The sequence below is a fragment of the Cetorhinus maximus genome, chromosome 2 (genome assembly GCF_964194155.1).
Source record: "Cetorhinus maximus chromosome 2, sCetMax3.hap1.1, whole genome shotgun sequence".
In the NCBI taxonomy this organism is placed as follows: Eukaryota; Metazoa; Chordata; class Chondrichthyes; order Lamniformes; family Cetorhinidae; genus Cetorhinus; species Cetorhinus maximus.
The window spans coordinates 223456080-223477607 of NC_135880.1; the positions used below are offsets into that span (position 1 = coordinate 223456080).

At 44.2% G+C, this 21528-nt stretch overlaps 1 protein-coding gene across 3 annotated transcripts in view; it reads left to right on the forward strand.

Annotated features, from left to right (window-relative positions):
- Positions 1 to 18928, forward strand: part of LOC144671268 (ubiquitin-associated and SH3 domain-containing protein B-like) — a 126937-nt gene extending 108009 nt beyond the window's left edge. For 2 of the 3 annotated variants that reach the window (XM_078533081.1, XM_078533093.1), the window contains exons 5-14: positions 559 to 728; positions 1868 to 2076; positions 3757 to 3895; positions 7601 to 7721; positions 9287 to 9409; positions 11863 to 11955; positions 12592 to 12736; positions 13163 to 13269; positions 14596 to 14705; positions 17373 to 18928. In XM_078533081.1, the coding sequence (XP_078389207.1) occupies positions 559 to 728; positions 1868 to 2076; positions 3757 to 3895; positions 7601 to 7721; positions 9287 to 9409; positions 11863 to 11955; positions 12592 to 12736; positions 13163 to 13269; positions 14596 to 14705; positions 17373 to 17510 (1355 nt within the window). In that variant the 3' untranslated portion in view covers positions 17511 to 18928. The remainder of the gene's footprint in view (positions 1 to 558; positions 729 to 1867; positions 2077 to 3756; positions 3896 to 7600; positions 7722 to 9286; positions 9410 to 11862; positions 11956 to 12591; positions 12737 to 13162; positions 13270 to 14595; positions 14706 to 17372) is intronic. The other variant, XM_078533087.1, reaches the window with a different exon arrangement.
- Positions 18929 to 21528: the final 2600 nt, after the last annotated feature.

Sequence of the window (21528 nt, forward strand, 5' to 3'; positions counted from 1 at the left end):
CTCCTCTTGAGGCGCAGTGAACCAGAACTTGTTGAAAACCTGGACCAACTCCACGCAAATTGTGGAGGGCTGCGACCTGCCTATCCCTGCAATGGAGCCGGCAAGGTCAGGAGCGCAGGGAGTGTGCTCCTGACCTGAACCAGCTCACGTGTGTTAAAGAACCTGTTGAGAATTGGGAACCCCGGGAATGGAGGCAGGAATCCCAGAATCGGGTCCCGGTTGCCATTTTTAAAGGGTTTCTGAGTCATCCCAGATTGGTGAAAATCCAAGCCTGTGAGCCCTGTCCTCCAACCTCTCCATCCTCTCCTACGTGACCTTCTTAGTGCATCTATGGATAGATTGTTGCTAGCTAAAGGCATTAGGGATGGAGCCAAGATGAGTGGACAGAGTTACAACATAGGTCAGCCGGGATCTCGTTGAATGTCGGAATAAGCTTGAGGGGCTGAATGGCTGCCTCCTCTTCCTGTCTAAATAATCCACCGTTGGCTCGACTGTTAGTGAACATTCTCTTTGCTCCCTGTTCTTTATTCCTTTTGTCGCTTTCTCTCCCTCTCGCAGACGTCCGAGTGGAACCCCACAAGAAGCAGCTCCATGTCACGCTCGCATATCATTTCCAGCCCGGACACCAGACCGCGCTGGAGAAACTGGCTCGAGGCGTAGACCTAAATCTGGGCTGCGATTGGGTGGCTGCTGTTTATTCTCGTGATATCCGATTTGCTAACCATGAGGTAAATAATCCCACACGGGGAAGGATCTGCGTGTAGACAAGTGTCGGTTATATTCCTTCTGTATAGAACATTTAAGGGGGTGATCTAATTAAGGCGTTGAAAATGATTAAATGATTCAACGGGGTGAATAGCGAGAAACTGTTTGCTGTGACCGGGGGAGTCCAGAACATAGAGGTCTAACCTTAAAATTGGAGTTAGGTTCAGGGTGATGTCAGGAAGCACTTCCTCACACCAGGGGTAATGGCTGGAGCTTCCTCTCCCCACACCCCCGCACCCCCCAAAAAAACTTTTGAGGCTGGGAGGTCAGTTTAAAGAATGAGATTGATTGATTGATAGATTTTTGTTATGTGAGAGTATTAAGGGTTACAGAGTAAACATGACTTGATGAGGTTAGGATACAGATCAGCCATGATCGAATTAAACTGTGGAGCTGGCAGAATGGCTCTACCTGTTCCTATGCTCCTTCCAATGTGTAAATACATGGGCCATGTTTGATTAGCTTGTCTCACAGAGCCTGAGGGGGTTACTGCGGCACAGTCACCCGAGTGCCTGCTCCACCTTCAGTAAATGGACTCCATCCTTTAGTACACCAATCGAGCCAACATGTTATTTTTGAATAATAGTAGCAGTAATAGTAATCTGAAGTTTGTTGTCAAGTGATCTGTCTGTGAAGAGTTCCAAAACGTCACCACAGGCTCCAAAAATTGTCCAGCATGTCTTATTAACATCAACGTGCCAATGAGTCGGAGTCATAGAGGGACTTAGTGAAGAGAGACTGTTTAAAAAGAGTCTCCATGAACGATAGCAACATTTCCTGAGAAAAGTAGGATTATTTCACTGGCAATAATGCTGTCAGTGGAGGATGGTCTCCAGGTGTAATTGACAGGGGAGTCACCCAGTCATCTCATCTCCCTTCTGGCCAAGACTTATGGCATTACCGTAGGCAACTAGTATTGTGCACTTGAATATCCACCTTTTGGGGGAGGAAGATGTTGATTGGTCTTGGATATGGTCTGGATCAATGTAAACAACATTTTTTAAATGTTATTTTTGTGGGCGGGGTTCTCTGTAGCCGGCTGGTTTGACCTGCAACATCGCAACATGTTTTGAGTCCATTTCCCCTGTGCTCTGTTGGTCAGACTCTGCGAGTGATGTACCCATACACACCCCAGAATGACGATGAGTTGGAATTGGTGCAAGGCGATTATATATTTATGTCTCCAATTGAACAAAGCAGCACCAGCGAGGGCTGGATCTATGGCACCTCCCTGGCAACGGGCTGCTCGGGGCTGCTTCCAGAGAATTACATCGCCAAAGCCGATGAATGTGATACATGGGTCTTCCATGGGTAAGTGATGTTTTGCTGACTGTGTAGCAAAGATTAGTGACCGTGTGACATCGTCGGGGCAGCAAGAGGAGAATCAAAGCCCAAAGTCACCTTCTACAAAGAGCAATTTCGGGGGAGAAACCTAACATTAGCTTCAGGGGAAAGTGGGAAAGCAATGCCTTAAAAACGATAGATTCAAAGGGTAATTTGAAACTAACGATTCCAGTTGGCTTTGGTTTGGAAGCAACTTTTACACCATGCCCGATTTTACTCCACATAAGATCAGTATTCAACTAAATTGCGTCTTAGGGTTTAAGTTAATATTAACTCTTAGTTTTCACTAACAAGGTTCAAATTATCCAGTAATTTGATATAAGTAGGAAAGTAACAAAGCAAATTAGAATCAACAACAACCACCACTTCTATTTCTGTAAAGCCTTTAACGTGCTTGGGGCCTAGGCAACTAAAGGCACAGCCACCCCTATGGTGGAAAGATTGAAATTGGGAATGTGCAAGAGGCCAGAATTAGAGGAGCGCAGATATGTTTGTGGTGATGGGACTGGAGGAGATTACAGAGACAGAGAGGGGTGAGCCATGGAGGGGTTTGAAAACAAGGAAGATGATTTTTAAAGTGAGGCGTTGCTTGACTGGAGCCAATGTAGGTCCGTGAGCACAGGGATGACACTGGAACAGGACTTGCTGCATGTTAAGAACCTGGCAGCAGAGTTTTGGATGACCTCAAGTTTATGGAGGTTAGAATGTGGGATACCTGCCAGGGATGTGTTGAAATAGTGTAGTCTATAGGTCACTAAGGTTTCAGCAGAAGATGAGCTGTGAGATGGGCAAAGTCTGGTGATGTTACTGAAACTGGTGCTTGTTTAAAAAAAAAAAAATTTAATTCATCAGATAACATGGCATTAGCAAATTAGAATTCGGAGCTGGAGGATTTGAGTTTATTTTGACTGGTTGGGCTCTTTATTTATTAAACAACACTTCTTTTTCCTTTGTTAGGCCTCACTGGGAGAATCTCCCAGAGTCCTGGCTCAGCTAACCTCACAAACAGATTATCTGGTTATTATCTCATTGCTGTTTGTGGGATCTTGCTGTGTACAAATTGGCTGCTGAATTTCCTACATTACAACAGTGACTACACTTCAGAAGTACTTAATTGGTAGTAAAGCACTTGGAATATCCTAAGGCCCCGAAAGGGGGCTATAGAAATGCAAACCTTTACAATATGGTGAGAATTGATGATATTTTTGGAGTCTCAGTGGTTGAGGGGAATGTTCTCTTGATAGAAAAGGGCAGAAGACTCCAGGACCTTCTGTACAAAGTCCTTTCCCAATTAATTGAATGTGCTTTCCAAACTTTGGAATTCCTAACCCTAGAGAGCTGTGGATGCTCAGTTGTTGAGTATTTCCAAGATGGGGTTCAATCGACTTTTGGGTACTGAGGGATTGAGGGATATCAGCATAGTGTTGGAAGTAGGAGATCAGCCATGATCATATTTGAGTGATGGAGGAGGCTTGAGGGGCCATCTGGCCTGTTCCTGCTCTCAATGTTCTTAATGGCTTCATCAGTAACTTGTTAGTATTTACACATTGATAGCGTGTCTTATTGTGCTTGGAGAGATGCATCATCTTTGTGCCCTGATTTACCTGTATGAAGATTCCTGTTATCTCCCACGTTTTGTTTGCTCAGATCTAATTCGTTTCTAGCTGCGACAGCCTCCGCTGGCGCCAGCCTGTGTGATGGGCCTTTCCGGAGGAGATGCCAGGAGGAGCAGGGGCCGGGTGAGGCTCTGTCATTGCCGTCCAGCGTCATCTGTCAACCGGTGGCGGTAAGCTGCATCCTAAGGAGCTCGTATGACATTGTCAGGGGAGACCCAGTCCCAAACCTGAGCGTCAGTCACACACAGTCTGACTTTGAACAAATCGAGCTCGAAGGAAGGAAATTAGCCCTGATGAAGGGGACTGGTGAATCATAGAATGATACCTCACAGAACGAAGCCATTCAGCCCATCTTTCCTGCCCTAAAGGGCTATCCAATTAATCTCATTCCATTGCCCTTTCCCCATAGACATGCAAAATTTTCCCTTCAAGTATTTATCCAAATCCCTTTTGAAAGTTACTATTGAATCTGCTTCCACTGCCCCTTCAGGCAGCACATTCCGGATGCTTAACATCTCCCATAAGGAAAATGTGAAATCTATTATTGAGGAGGTTATAGCAGGGCACTTAGCAAATCTCAATGCAAATCAGGCAGAGTCAACATGGTTTTGTGAAAGGGAAATAGTGTTTGACTAATTTATTAGAGTTCTTTGAGGAAGTAACAAGCAATGTGGATAAAGGGGAACCTGTGGATGTAGTGTACTTAGATTTCCAGAAGACATTTGACAAACTGCCAAATCAAAGCTTACTACACAAACTAAGAGCTCATGGTCTAGGTGGTAACATATTAGCATAGATGGGGGACTGGTTAGCTAACAAGAAACAGAGTTGGCATGAATGGGTCATTTTCAGGTTGGCAAGATGTAACGAGTGGAGTGTCACAGAGATAGTGCTGGGCCCTCAACTATTTACAATTTATATTAATGACTTGGATGACAGGATCGAAGATAGGCTTGCTAAATTTGCTGATGACACAAAGATAGGAAAGTAATTTATGAAGAGGACATAAGGAGCCTGAAAAGGGATATAGATGGGTTAAGTGAGTGGGCAAAAATTTGGCATGGTATAATGAGGGAAATTTTAACTTGTCTATTTTGGCAGGAAGAATAAAAAAAAGCAGCATATTATTTAAATGGGGAGAGATTGCTGAACTCTTGAGGTACAGAGGGATCTGGGTGTCCTGGTACATGAATCACAAAAAGTCAGTATTCAGGTACAGCAAGTGATTAGGGAGGCAAATGGAATGTTGTCGTTTATTGCAAGGGGAATGGAATATAAAAATAAGGATGGTTTGCCACAGTTGTACAGTTTGTTGGTGAAACAACATCTCGAGTACTGTGGACACTTTTGAACTCCTTAGGACATAACTGTATTAGAAGCAGTTCAGGGAAGGCCCACTTGACTGATTCCTGGGGTGAGGGGATTATCCTACGAGGAAAGGTTGAACAGGTTGGGCCTGGAGTTTAGAAGGGTGAGAGGTGATTTTATTGATCCTGAGGAGACTTGACAGGGTGGGTGGTGAAATAATGTTTCCCCTTGTGGGAGAGACTACAACTAGGGGTACACAGTTTAAAAATAAGGGGTCTCCCGTTTAAGACAGAGATGAGGAGAATTTTTTTTCCTTTTGAGTATCATGAGTCTGTGGAACTCCCTTCCCCAAAGACTGGTGGAAGCTGGGTCATTGAATATTTTTAAGGCTGCTTTAGATAGATTCTTGATTGACAAGGGGCCAAAGGATATGGGAGGTAGGAAGGAAAGTGGAGTGAGGCCACAATCGGATCAGTCATGATGTTGTTGAATAGCAGAGCAGGTGTGAGGGGACAAATGGTTTACTCCTATTCCTAATTTGTATGGTCGAATATTTGTATGTGCCGAGTTTTTAAAACAAAAACTATCCTTATCTCATCCCTGCTTCTTTTTCCAATTACCATAAATCTCCGGTTATTGACTCTTATGCCACTGACAACAGTTTCTCTTTAATTACTCAATCAAAACCCTTAACAATTTTGAACACTTCTGTCAAATCTCTCCTTAACCTCCTCTGCTCTGAGGAGAACAATCCCAGCTTCTCCAGTCTCTCGGTTTGACTTGAGTTTCCTCATCCCTGCTACCGTTCTGATGGATCTCTTCGGGTCCTTCCTAACTGTGGTGTCAAATTAAACCGGAATCCGGCCTTAACATTATTAGGAAGAATTGGGCCAATGTATGGATTTTCGATCTCTGGGGGTCCAATTCTTTAATACCAACTGTGCACTGTGCGCCACCTGCTGGAAAAATGGAGCAACACAGGATGGCCCAAAATTCTTCCCTCCTCAAAACATCTTCTTAATGTTTCCATGGGGGGTTGGTGTGTGCATATGTTGACACACTCCTGGGGAAATCCAAAGACAGCAGGCAAAAGAACAATGCTGCTATCGTGGTAAACTTTAAAACAAACGTCAGCAAAAAGCAGCAGAAAAACAAACAACAAATGTTTCAATCCCTCAAACATGGTCAGATTCCCCGGCCTGACCCTCTCCCACACCCCTGCAGCACCCCCCCACTCCACCACCAGCCGCCCACCCAAAGCCCCACAGGGGCCCGGGATCATCAAGTGAAATCTGTGGACTGAATGCTGGAGCATTTAGGGAGGATGAGAGACACTGAGATACGGGTGGATGAGGATGGGGGTTGATTTCCAACTCTGACCAAAGAACCAGGCTCACTTTCCAGGAGGTTCATTTGAACTAGTAGAACAAAGAAAAGTACAGCACAGGAACAGGCCCTTCGGCCCTCCAAACCTGCGCCGATCATATTGCCCGTCAACTAAAACATTTTGCACTTCGTGCAATTCTGGTCACCACATTACCTGAAGGATATGGAGGCGTTGGAGAGGGTGCAGAGGAGGTTTACCAGGATGCTGCCTGGTCTGGAGGTTATTAGCTATGAGGAGAGGTTGGAGAAACTCGGATTGTTCTCACTAGAGTGACGGAGATTGAGGGACGACATGATAGAAGTTTACAACATTATGAGTGGCATGGACAGAATAGATAGTCAGAAGCTTTTTCCCAGGGTGGAAGAGTCAATTACTAGGGGGACATAGATTTAAGGTGAGAGGAGAAAACTATAGAGGAGATGTGCGGGGCAAGTTTTTTACGCAGAGGGTAGTGAGTGCCTGGAATTCGCTGCCAGAGGAGGTGGTGGAAGCAGGTACGATAGTGGTGTTTAAGAGGCAGCTTGACACATACATGAATAGGATGGGAATAGAGGGATACGGACTCCAGAACTGTTTAGGCAGACTACCTCTCCTCCACCCCGGGAGAGACCCGTTCAGAATATACCACCCTCGTCCGCCCCCAGAGGCCGGAGCAGGTTCAGGTGCCCATTGGAATTCTCACTGTCAATGTCTTTGGGACCAGACGCAAAGTTACTGCGCCCATTCCTGTGTCTAGGCTTGCCGTCCATTTTGAATTTTTACCCTTTCTAGCAAAAGCTGCATCACGTATCACATGGTGTTACCTGTAACTACTTTGGTCAGAAAGTATCATTGTAGGAGGAGCCAGTGCTGCAAATGCTGAAGAATTCCATAAATCCTTCCACTCCGAGTCCGCTGGGGAATTGCATTTGGATCAAACTAGAATCTAGGCCAGAGTGTGGAGGCCAAACTTTTATATTTTAATTCCATCTGTGACAGCTTTAACTGGGTCAATCCCCAAGCAGATCATTGAAATATGTCAGCGTGGAAGGGGACCCAGATAAAAAATCAGGTTATTTCCTGCAGCAGAGAAGAGGGTCAGAAAAGCTATTTCTCCCTGTGTTTTTTAATATATATTTGAATTGCTGGTCGTCCTGAACTGTCACTGAGAAATGGTCATGTGTTCTGTGTTTTGCCACAGATGGTATCCCAGAACTCCCGGTCTGGTCCGCAGAAGCGGGACCTGTACGTTTGCCGACACGGGGAGAGGATGGATGTGGTCTTTGGAAAACACTGGCTCACTCAGTGCTTCGATGCAAAAGGTTCGTCCCCGTCCCCGGTCCCCGTCCCCGGTCCCCGTCCCCGTCCGATGGCAGCACTGATGGTCGAACCCGCTCGTTCCCCAAGCTGCCTGTTTTCACCACTTCTTTTGGCTTGAGTGCCGAGGGAGTGCTGCACTGTTGGAAATGCTGTCTTTTGGCTGAGATATTAAACAGAGTCCTGTCCTGCCCTTCAGGTGGACATAAAAGATCCTATGGCACTATTCGAAGAAGTGCAGGGCAGTTTTCCCTGGTGTCCTGGCCAATATTTACACCCTAACTAACATCACTAAAACAGATGATCTGGTCATTATCAAGTTGTTGCTGTGCATACATTTTCCTATATTCCAACTGTGACTATACTTAAAAAGTACTTCATTCCTTGTTCAAGCACTTTGGGACACCTGAGGTTGTGAAAGGGGATATAGAAATGCAAGTTTTCCTTCTTTCCTGGGAAACAGTTCCACAGGGTGCTTGCTGACTGCCTGCATCTTGCCCAAGTGGAAATTCTTCATGCTGGACTGAGTAATCGTGCAGGTTATCCGGTCATTGCGGGATTCCTGCTGATCCCAATCCGGTGTCTACCTTGCAGCCACGCAGGTTTTCTGTTGGGTGACTTCGGGTTGTGATCAGGAGTGAGAACATTGGCTGATTTTCTTGCTTTCCTCTGATGCTGGGACCTGGGTTAGGTTTTCATTTTAGCCTCAATGTCACTTTAAATTGCAGCCCACTGCGGGGGTGGGGTCGGGGTGAAATCTGATCAAGCTGACCCATCAAGTTGATCTATACAACCCTCCCAGACCTCTGCACTCTGTGCATCCCGATTTTCATCCCTCCGCTATTGGCATGTTTCTTCGGCTTCCTGGTCTCTGGAATTCCCTTCCTAAACCTCTCTACCTTTCTGTCTCTCATTCCTCCTTTTAGGACGCTCCTTAAAATCTACCTCTGACCAAACTTTTGGTCACCTGACCTGATATTTCCTTCTTTGAGTCGGTGTCAAATTTTGTTTGATAACCCTCCTGTGAAGCACTTTAGGGCTTTTTAACTATGTGAAAGGCGCTATATAAATGCAAGTTAACAAAGTCTTGCTGTCTGTTACCTTTCCTGTGGTTGCCATGGTGCAAATGATTGGAAATGCACCAGGTGACATGACCTGCATTGGTGCAGCAAGACAGCAGATATCGAGGCCGTGTACAAGCACTAACGGTTCCCAGAAGTTACTGTGGTACGTTGTTGACGTGTGTTTGCATTGTATTGAAAGGCGGGAGGACTCTGAGAGGTGGCCATTTGATATTTAGTTGGAGTTCTTAACGAATTTTTAGGTCTCACCCCGCTCCTTCTCTGAAGGCAACAGGCAGCGTTTTGTGATGCTTGTTCTTTGTTTTCGTTGAGCACCGATTGTCACTTGCTGAAGACTCTGACTTGCTGCTGTCAGTTTATGACAAACAAAACCCTAAGCAGGTTTGTAACTCTGAGAGGAGCTAATTCCGACTGCCGTTTTGCTGCAGGGTTTTGTTCACAGCCCTTGTTTAAAGAGTTAATCTGCTGACATTTACTTTTTGAAACAGGTAATTACATAAGGTCCAATTTGAACATGCCACCAATTCTGCCTCAGAGAAGCGGTGGATACAGGGACTATGAGAAAGACGCTCCCATCACGGTGTTTGGCTGTGCACAGGCTAGGCTTGTTGGTGAGTTAATCCTGTCAACACCTTTGATTCATGTTTAACGTGTTAATGTTGTTTGTGTAATCGATTGCTCCTGCCCCCTATTCATCTTAGGTTTTCTGTGCTACATTATCTCCTTGCTGGGCCCAGCATAGAAGACAGCATACTCCTAGATCACTGGAAATGTTGTTCTGTGCACTTCATTATACTTACCATCAATGGGATAAAAACAAAAAACTACTGCGGATGCTGGAAATCCAAAACAAAAACAGAATTACCTGGAAAAACTCAGCAGGTCTGGCAGCATCGGCGGAGAAGAAAAGGGTTGACGTTTCGAGTCCTCATGACCTCTTGAGTTCTGTTGAAGGGTCATGAGGACTTGAAACATCAACTCTTTTCTTCTCCGCTGATGCTGCCAGACCTGCTGAGTTTTTCCAGGTAATTCTGTTTTTGTTTACCATCAATGGGGTTGTGTTACAAAGGGAAGGATGCTGATGCTTCAGTTGCATCGAGCCTTATTCTGATCCCATTCAGTTTTGGGCACCGCACTGGGGGTACGTTGACTTTGGAGTGAAAATAAATTCTCCTCAACTCCCTTCTAATTGTTCTGCCAATTACTTTAAACCTATGTCTCCTGGTTATCGATGTCTATCTAAGAAAAATGATTCCTTCATAATCACTCTACCCAGGCCCCTCATAATTTTACACACCGCAATTATATCTCCCGTTACACTTCCCTGTTCCAAAGGAAACAACTCCAGCCTTGCCCCATCTTCCTCCGTGATTGGATTACAAACTAATCTTCCTAATCGATTTTCAATCAAGGAAGTTGCAATGACTTTAAACATTAGGAGAACAGGATTTCACCCCCTCCTCGCTCTCAGGACAACTGGGCTATGGGAGAAGCGATTCCTCCTGGATCTTTTATATCTGTTCTCTTGTCAGTAAACCAGATGCTGGGAGCTCATGAAAAATATACGATTTTAACTGATACTAAAAATGTAACAGGTTAAGAGAAAGTCGGTCAGGTTGGAAGTCAGATACGTTGACCAGGATTTTTGGGATGGTGCAGTAGGCCTTCCTGCTATCTGAGGAGTCAGAGGAGAGTGAAACCCAGCTGATGGCGCCTGCCCCACAGCCACTTCATTCGATGGCTGGAGGCGGGACTTCTGCCTCTCACTCAGGAGGAGGTCCTGCCTCTGAGAGCTGTCAGCCAGTCGGATTGGCCGGCAGTTCTCTAGTACCTGCAACGCCAAAAGCTGCAGTGGACAGGCCCACGTCCCAAGAGTCCAGGACTGGGTGGGTTTTGGGAGTCTTGGGGTGGGGAAGTGAGGCCCAGGTGGTTTGCAGAAGGGACTGGGGTGATGTTAGAGAGGCCAGGGGGTAGGGAGGACCTGTAGGGGCTAGTCGTTTTGGCATGGGGGTGAAAGGGGGAGGGATCTGATGTTAAAAGGAGGCTGCTGATGGAGGCAGTTTGAAAGATTCTATCCAATTCATCCCGAATCCCAGCTCTTTCCCAACAGCCCTGTTTTTTTTCCTTTTCACATATTTATCTAATTGTCTTTTTGAAAGTTAGTATTGATTCTGCTTCCATCACCCTTCTCAGGCAGCACATTCCAAATCACAACTCGCTGTGTGATATTATTTCTCCCTAACTACTCTATTAAAAACCACTCATGATTTTGAACACCTCTATTAAATCTCCCCTTAACCTTCTCTGCTCGTAGGAGAACAATCCCAGCATTTCCAGTCTCTTCACATTAACTGAGGTCCCTCATCCCTGGCTTCATTCTGGTAAATCATCTCTGCACCCTTTCAAAGGCCTTGGCATCCTTGCTAAAGTCTGGTGCCCAGAGTTGGACACAATACTCCAGCTGCAGCCGAATCAGTACTTTATGAATTGTTTTGCATACTTCTTTACTTTTGTACTCTGTGCTGCTGTTTGTCAAGCCAAGTGTCCGGTATTTTTTTTAAACTGCCTTCTTAATGTGTTCTGCCACCTTCAAAGATTTGTGTACATACATTTCCAGGTCTCTTGGTTCCTGTACCACCTTTAAAATTGTACCATTTAATTTATATTGTCTTTTAGTTTTAAATGCAAACTTGACTTAACTATCTGGACTTTAAGTGCCAGACTTATGGTGCTTAGTCACTGCTGTGTAGCCCTGTGCTGCAGGTTGGTCACCTGTGCCCTCAGTCATTATCTGAGCAACCAAAAACCCAGAGCAACAATAAACAGCCCTGCCATGGTGCAACAAAATGTTGGCTAACTCAGTATAGACCTGGCTAGCAAAATGGGGACCTTGCAGTTCTGAATGATTCAGTATCACAACAGCACTTACATCCAAGCTATTGGGGGAAGCTCTCCTTCAATCCACTCTACTACAGGGCAGTGGTGAGGTTGAAGAGATCCAGGAGAAGGCTTTAATGTAGTTGTGCTTCGATGAATCTGACTGCCGTGTGTGTTTTACTTGCAGGAGAGGCTCTGCTTGAGAGTAAGTCAGTCATTGACTACGTGTACTGTTCACCCTCACTACGCTGTGTGCAGACAGCATTCAACATACTGAAAGGTAATGAAATGTCTGACAATGTTTACAAAACCCTTCCTAGGCGCTCTCTGCCCAACATCTGCAACTTTATCATAGTTCCACACCCCTCTTTTTTTACCGTCTGCTCTTCTGGATTAGGACTTTGTCTTCACCTGCCTGCCTTTCCACTCTTTCACCATGACTGAGTCTTCAGCCTTAATGTCTCTGAATCTAACTCTTGAATTTTCTTCCCAGACCCCTTGGCTTTGTTGCATTTCTTTGCCTTCCCTCCCCCTGACACCACGACAGGCCTACTCAAAGCCTATCCCTTTGACCACAGGCCTCTTGAGTTCAGGAAATCTTACCCCAGGGAAAATCGGTGTGTGTGGAGCTGTACCCCAGGGAGAGTCAGCAGCTTCAGAAGTGACATTGGTAAAGTTTTAAGGGGCAGGCCCATGGTTTATGTGCTATTGATTTGGAGATGCTCCTTTTGTTGAATGAGTTACAGAGGATGTCACCTCTGTTCTTCCACACGCATGGCCTGAGCTCTCCATTGGTTGTCATTTTGATTCTCTACCCCTCGCCCACCTCATGCTTCTACACTGTTCTAATAAAGCTTGATGAACAACACCTCATCTTTCTTTGTCACGTGCCAATGTACCTTCAACTTGTTCACAGGACTTCAGCAGGAAAACCATATAAAAGTTCGGGTGGAGCCTGGGCTGTTTGAGTGGACTAAGTGGGTCTCTGGGAATACCTTGCCGGCCTGGATGTCAACAGAGGAGCTTGCAGCAGCAAACCTGGGGACTGACACAACCTACAGGTAGGAGTTGGCACAGAAAGTGCTCAGCAAACAGCAGCATTCGAATGAGGCTTTTCCCCTTTGTATAGGTCAAACCATTTGGTCTTTCATGGGAAGTATTTAAATCCGTCGAGAGCTAAATTAGTATGTCCTTAGAGCCACAGAATGTTACAGCACAGGGGCAGATTATTTGATCCATGGTGTCTGCTGCTTGTTGAGGTGTCGAGAATGTGAACTATCAGCGGGAGGTACTTGAGATCAAGGTTCCTAACCTGGGGTTGGCATTGTGCCTAATCAGAATTGAGTCACTGTCACTATCAGGAAAGATTGAGATGAGGAGAAATTTCTTCACTTGGAGGATTGTGAATCTTCCGAGTTTTTTACCCCCTAAGGGCTTTGGATGCTCAGTCATTGAGTACATTCTAACTGGTGTTTTATATATTGCAGACCTCATTTTCCAGCGAGCAAGCTAGGGATTTCAGAATCCTATGAGACGTACATTAGCAGGAGTTGCCAGGTGATGAGGGATATCCTGGCTGAATGTAAAGTCAAAGGTAATGGCAAGACTCTTTGTGTAAGGGAACTACAGTATTTTCAGTTGATATTTGGAAGGGAATGATGGAGAATTACTTCAACAACGCAATGAGTGTGACAGACCCATCAGGGTTTGGGATAAAGTTTGGAACAAAATAATAATGTGAGAGAGAAAGACTTGCATTTTCGTGCAGCAACTTTCACAACCTTTTGACTAGCATCCACCCATCATTAAAACCAGGGCCTCTGCAAGAGCGTTAGGCACCTTGGGTGAACAATAGGCCTTGTGACACACACCCCCACGCCCCCACAATTAAGACAATTACATTTCAAAAATGAATATTGTGCATTAGTATGAATAAAAACTCTGCATTTACAATGACAGATTTTACATGATAATGAAGAATATTATGACACTGTACATTCTTCTTGTTCTACACTGTTTATAGGATATGTACCCAAAGAAGTGCATGTTATAATGTGTAATGTGATCACATGATGTAATACTATATGTTCCTGCAACAGTTGCTAGATGATTTTATGTGCAATTTACACAATCCATAACCATTATGATAGAGTGGGCGAGTTTAATGGGTTCTTTGATATTATTTATTGATTTGCAGTTTTGGATTAGTCATAGTGATGTGCATATTTGTAAAACTGTCACGTAAACAGAATGAGGAATACGATATGACATTTTGGGAAAGACTGCAATGTAAATACCTGGAAATCTATATGTATGTCAGCAGGATATGGATGTATATCAGTAGATCTGGACCTTTCATCCCCATTGCTGAAGCCTGATTTTTCACTTACTTAGTTTCATGAATAGTTCATTCAGTTTTTTTTATCCGCCCCTCAAATTTTGTTGCTCTGGGTAACTACCTAGTTTGCACCGGCCTTGATTAAAACAGATCATCTGGTCATTATCATGTTGCTGCTTGTGAGAACTTGTGTACAAATTATACTTCATGCTAGTGCTGATCATGCTTGTAATAATCGGATCGAGTGGTGGAGCAGGCTCAGGGGATCACTCCTGCTCCTATTTCTTAAATTTATTACGCGATGCTCCTGACATACTTTGGCTCCTGCCAAGGAAGCCCTGTTTTCAGTCGCGAAATCATTGGGTGGGGAGATCTGCTCGTTACCACATTCCTGTTTGTGGGAGCTTGCTGTGCGCAAGTGGTTTCTGGGTTTCCTGCGTTACAACAGCAGTTACTCATTTCATTGCCCGTAAAAACAACTTGGGATGTCCTGAGGTCGTGAAAGGCACTAGATAAATGCAAGTTATCTTCATGGTGCTGGATTGTGAATTGGGATGACAGTGGCTTTGCTTTTACTTTCAGGTAACAGTGTTCTGATTGTAGCACACGCCTCCTCCCTTGAGGCTTGCACTCGGCAGCTCCAGGGTCTATCCGCGCGCAATTCTAAGGACTTTGTTCAGGTGGTTCGAAAGGTCAGTGTGTTGTGTGTCCTCCTTTGTTCACTCTAAACTCTTAAACTTTGCTAATAAACATATATACTGAAGGGGGCTGACGCTAACTGGGAGTGAGTGTTGGTGGGGTGGGGAAGGTGGGCTGCCTGAAGTTTCCTGGTCCGAGGTTGTGCTTGTTTTAACAGCCAGGTCTTGTTTTCGTTCCAATTGCCAACTGCTCACCTGAGACAGGTGGAGAGAGGCAGCTGGCCAATTTTGGGCAGGTCAAAAGCATAGGACTTGATGGCAGCCCACCTGCACCTAGGGTAAATGTTGGAGCAGGACATTTTAATTCAATTTCATGGTTTAGAAGGGGGAACCTGGGCAACAGTGATCCAGCCTTAATAGTAACTACATTAGTGGAAAGGAAATTTTGAACAGAATCGACTTCATGCAAAGTGATAAATGGCTGGAATTATTTGGCATGTAGAGTGTCACAGGCAGCATTTGGAAAGGGGAAGGGATGATTTCAAACCACGGCTGACTGTGGTAAACATCAGTGACTTGCATGTAATAAAAGTGCACAATCATCTTTAAAGTTTAATCAAAAATCTACAAATCACAGGCCAATTCCCACCATTAAGTTTGCTATCGTCACTTCTGTTCCAGATGGTTTGATACAATTTCTTACCAATTTGTGAAATGTGAAGTGATGCAAGTCTGAATGAAGAATGAGAAGATATAAACTCATGGGACAGTTTTACAGCAGGTGCAGGAACAGACAGAAGCAGAGGAGAGATGAGTGTTTCTAATGCAGAGTGATTATGACCTAGGATACTCTGCCTGAAAGGGTGGTGGAAGTGAATTCAGTGGCAGCTTTCAAAGGCGAGGTGGTGGGGGTGAGCTGCCGTCTTGAACCGCTGCAGTCCATGTGGTGTAGGTACACCTACAGTGCTGTTAGGGAGGGAGTTCCAGGATTTTGATCCAGCGACAGTGAAGGAACAGTGATATATTTCCAAGTCAGGATGGTGAGTGACTTGGAGGGGAACTTCCAGGTGGTGGTGTTCCCATCTATCTGCTGCCCTTGTCCTTCTAGATGGTAGTGGTCGTGGGTTTGGAAGGTGCTGTCGAAGGAGCCTCGGTGAATTCCTGCAATGCATCTTGTAGATGGTACATACTGCTGCCACTGTGCGTCGGTGGTGGAGGGACTGAAAGTTTGTGAATGTGGTGCCAATCAAGCGGGCTGCTTTATTCTGGACGGTGTCAAGGTTCTTGAGTGTTGTGGGAGCTGCACTCATCCAGGCAAGTGGGGAGTATTCCATCACACTCCTGACTTGTGCCTTGTAGATGGTGGACAGGCTTTGGGGAGTCAGGAGGTGAGTCACTCATCTCTGACCTGCTTTTGTAGCCACAGTATTTATATGGCTATTTCAGTTCAGTTTCTGATCAATGGTAACCCCCAGGATGTGGATAGTGGGGGATTCAGTGATGATAACGCCGTTGAACGTCAAGGGATGATGGTCGGATTGGATGGTTGGACTCACATACATGAAAAGAAAATTTTTGTAAGGTCATGGGAAGAGAACAGAAGAATTGGATAGTTCATTCAAAGAGCTGGCACAGGCACAATGGGCCAAAGTGTTGTACGATTCTGTTAACAAGATATAAATGTTAAACTTGCTGCTTTAGGAATAAGAAGTCAGCTAAAACTTTTTCACCCAAAGTGAAATAGAATTTTAAAAATAGGATTGGAAATATTGCTGAAAAAAGAGACATATTGAAGCTTTTTGTCTTCACTCATCAGGTCACTTCGCAAGAATACCAACACAAGGGAAAAACGACAATTTATACTGTAAGAGAAGAGAGTGCTGACTGGTTGGCAAGTGGACTCTGGTAGAGGCATTACCATGGAGAATGCACCAATTGATGGTGACTGACAAGCATTGTTTGTAATTTAAACCAGGCAGCTTGACCCTGATTGGTCAAGGCATTGCCCTGAGGAATGAGTCAGTGAATGGCTGTCACTGATTTTGTTTAGCTGAAACAGGTGCAATGTGTGCCTGTGTTCTTTCTGCCTGCAAAGAACAGGACCCTGTGTACTAATATTCCAGCTTCCAGTACAGATAGAACATGTACACACATTGTGCCTATTTCAGCTAAACAAAATAAGTGACAGCCATTCACTGCCTCATTCCTCAGGGCAATGCCATGACTAATCAGGGTCAAGGTGCCTGGTTTAAATTTCAAACAATGCTTGGCAGTTAGTCGCCATCAATTCCTGCATTCTTCATGGCAACGCCTCTACCAATCAGAGTCCACTTGCCAACCAGTCAGCACTCTCTTCTCATCCAATACAACTTGTTGTTTTCCCCTTATATTGGTATTTTTGTGAAGTGTCCTGATGAGTGCAAGATGAAAAGCTTTGTCTTTTTTTTCAGCAATACTCAATTTCTGTACTACCAAATGACTATTTAGAATTGGAAGTGATCAGGAAGATGCATTCAATCAGTAGAGATTGGTTTAAGAAGTGTGTTTCTAGAGAAGGGTTATGATATGAAGGTGGGTTTCAGATTATTGAGTTGTTGGGACAAATAGCTCTTGGAGTAGAGGAATTGGATAGCTCTATCAAAGGGCCTGTATGATGGACTGAATGGCCTCCTCCTGTGCTGCATAATTCTAAGATTCATGTTTTTTTATCCCTTCCCACAGATCCCGTATTTAGGATTCTGCGCCTGTGAAGAGTTAGAAGACGCGGGTATATGGCAACTGGTAGATCCTCCCATCCTACCCCTCACCCATGGCCCCAATCACAGTTTTAGCTGGAGAGACATCTTGTACCAAGACTAAAAAAAAAAGGAAAAGAAGCCCATCCATCACTGGAAGATAGAGCCATTAATAGCATGTGCTTCCATTTACTATTTCATCTCCTTTCCACATACTCTGTACGAGCAGGTTCATTCCACTGCCACGCTCGGTATATTGTGTGATTCAACAACCAACTGGTGCCCTGTAGCTTTAATTATTTGACTATCTTATATGCCTGTACAATACTTTGTTTTGACAGGACTGTTTATTTTTCATCTGATTGTCTGAAGTAGATTATGAATGATTTATGTTATTAGAGGGCCAAATATATTTAGGTCAGGACAAGATCAAGTTCTGAGGCCTGGTTTGAATGGAACTTGAGTGAATTTCAGAGAATCTAAATGTAGTTGAGGGACCTTGTGGTTGCTGTAGGTCTACGATATATTTTTGAGAAGTACGTGACACGGTTTCGCTAGGACCTGTGGTGTACTGGAGCAATAACTGGGGCATGGGATTCTATATAACGTGCTTCATAAGCAAAGATGGATGACTTGAAATTTTTTTTGGAGCAAAGCTGACTAGGATTCCTGCTCCATTTATATGGAATAATGGGACTTTGCTTATCTCAGATTCTTGGGACAGTCAAGTGATATTATTTTTTTCCCTTCCCTGTTCTATTTAACTGAAGCCAAATAACAAATTGAATTTTAAATTAAAGCCAAAGGGATGGCTTGTGAGGTATTGCTGAAATGAAGTCCATGATCAGATATTTAAATATATTAAAATACACCGAACTTTGACCCTTCGTTACTAGAGTAATTGAGAAGAGGCCCTATTTATTGCATGTATTGTTAGAGGGATCTACTTTAGGTGATTATCCCCAAAACACAATTATATGAAATCTAGTCAGGGATATGTATATATAGCCTGGCAATAGAGAATTCTTAATTCTGAACTTCAAGCAGGGAGGCTGCCAAGGGGCTGTGGCTACAATCTTGATAGCCCTGATTCTCCAATCGGTGCTCTGTTGCAAGTAGGAGTCCATGCTGGGAGTGTGGGAGCGTGGAATCTTATGAGTTCGCATATTAAGGGTGGGGTATGACTGAGGGAAACCTTGAACATGATGCAGTATCTGTTTCTCTTCATTGTCAATTCCTAAGTTCCACTATTTAAATGTAGGCTTGATCCTTTCCCCGTTCATTAAGCAGTGGCCTTTAATGTGAACATGTTCACTTTTCTTGCACTAATCCTCACAGTGTAATTTAAAGACAGGAATGTCATAGATGTGAGCCTTATAATGAGGGTGTGTTGAATCAGCTGAGTGCTATTTAAATGTGGTTCCTCTCTACCCTGAGGCAAACTGGAGAGAGAACTATCGATTTCCTCTATATTTTTGTTTTCCTATTTTGCCTTGGATAAGCTTTTAGAACAGAAAGTTCACCATTCTCAAAATCTAAGTCTTCACTAAATCCAGAAATTCTTTCCATGTTTTGGTGAAATAGCCAAAGTTAGTTTGTGCTGTCGTTACTAGGACTGATTTGAAGTTTCTCTGCTGTATTTATCCATTTTCTGTGTTCCATGGGATGCTTCGAAACCAATGAGGTATTTTAATGGAAGGTCGACCTTTTCTGACCAATCTCAATTTCTAATGAACAGCTTTTTTTTTCTCAGGACAGAGATCTTCAGCCTGATGTGTTTCTCACCAGAAAGGGTTTTCAATCTCCAGCACATTATCACCTGGGGAAAGAGTGAAAATCACAACACTCGTGGTTCCAGTTTCAAATACTGCCTGAACCCTCACCTAGAAGGTTGTTCTCTGCAGTGCTACTTAAGAAACCCAAAGGTTAAAAATAGAAAATCTAATTTTTTTTTTTGTTTTGTGGATGTGGGTGAGATGGAGATAAACCTGTCACCTCTTTAAAATTTCCAGACAGCCCTTTTTGACTTCTCAGTCCAAAAGTGGATGTTAAGTTGTTGAGATTTTTGACTGTTATGTGGGTGTTTTCATTCATCACAAAGTCTTCTGGCGTTTAGAGTCTGCAGGCCACACCCGTTTCAGCAGTAAGAAGAATATTTGCCCGCTATTTTTACCAGAACTATGCCCTGGTAGTTCCTTCACATCACGTTCTGTTAGGGGATAGTCAAATCAAAAACAAGACTTTACTGAATCTTCTGAATTATTATGTGTTTGTGGATAGCAATCAGGAGCAGGATCCCTAACCAACTTCACACTTTCAATGGCCAAGGGCAATGAGGCCAGTTCTAGCCGCCCATCTCCACTGTTGCCCAGTTCACATTAGATATCTCAGAATGGGTCCAAGGATCCAACCTGGGACTTCTGTAGTATATGTGGGACATCAACTTACTGTACACATTTGCCTAACTATTGAAAGAGAAGCATTTGGAATTTCTGAAGTTAATTGTTTCATATTGTGCATGTCCCCTCCCTAATGTCCAGTCCCTTTGCCAGCCCACCCCCTCACTCCCCATCCCCTTTCCTTTCACACACACACACGCGCGGACGCGCACACAGTAGCTCATTAGATACAATTTTAAGCAGACGGGATTTACTGAAAGGATTGAAATTGCAAGCTGATTCACTGAAGGGCATTATAATCATGTAAGGGTGTACGCACTGGGCCCATTAGTGCCACCTGAGCAAGAGGAAAGGGTCACTCAACATTCACAGACCATGGTGCCAAACACTCCATGCCACAGATTCTTTTACCTTTCTTCATTCAAATTATGCCTAGGAGGTTCCTTTTACAGCACCTGCTGTGATAGAATCATTTTTAAAGATGTGTTATTTTAAACACACGCTGTGTTTTCAGCTGCCTAGGCCCTCGGCCTTGAAATTCCCTCCTGAACCTTTTTCCTCCTTTTTTATGATCCTTAAAACCTCTCTCTTTGACCCAGCGTTTGGCCATCAGCCCTCATACCTCCTTATGTGGCTCAGTGTCAAACTAAAGCTAAAGGCACTATATAAATGCAAGTTGTTGTTGTTGTTGAAAGAAATTTCAGTTGCATTACATTAATGCCAGAAGTTTAATAATGACCGTGCTGCCCTCACTGTGAATGTTCTGTCTCTTTACAGGACGATCTGGACTTTCCTGGGTTTATAAACAGTGCTACACATATTGATGTCTTTGCATCACCAATAAAGTCCGTCCAGATTTAAAAAAAAAAATTGGATTAACTTTCCCTTTTTAATCGCGTGGCTATGTCCAAATGACAAAATGGTGGGCATGTGGATGCGGGCTGTTTCTGGTACTCAGTAATTTAGCCTTTCCCAAAACTTCCTTCCAGAATCTTGGCACCATTTTGTGTGTAATTCTTTTCCTATCTCTGGCGAGATGCCTGCAACGATGAAGGTGGGGAAAAAGATTTATGTGTGCTGTGTAGAAATTGATAAATAGACTCCTTATAAACTAGTTTATGATACTCTTGTACGCAATGCACGGCAAAAATCCTCTATATTTGGGGGCATTTGGAACCTAACCCGCCCATGGGGAATCTGACTAGATTGGGTGCGTCGCTGGTTTTGTATCCTGACTAATTTACTGCAAATTGAAGATAGCAGTAAGCAATATTGGACAGGGTATAGAAACAGCGATGCACCCAATCCCATATGTGTTTCCACCTGACAAGGTAGTAAAATGCCTGTGTTCCAACATCATTCTTTTTCCAATCCAACCGGCTTCCAAGGGGGGGGCGAGGATTTCTTCACCGTGAAGGCTGTCATCAATTAGGGCGGGATTTTCTGGCCCCACCCACTGCCGGGATCGACAGGCCCCCTCCCGAAAGCCAATGGGCTTTTGGCTGGTCTGCCACGTTCGCCGCGGTGGGACCGAAAATCCCGGCCTAGGCGAAATGACATCGGTCTAGTCCGTTGGGTGCCTCATCGAAATGAGCATGTGGAAAGCATAGCCATTTCCAGTTTGAAAAACCTCTGTGGAGTCATCAGATTTCTAGTTCAGTATTGTAGTGTTCATTTAGGTTATGCCATTGTACTAAATCGAGTTGAACTGATTAAAAGGAAATCATGCAGTTTTAGTGAATC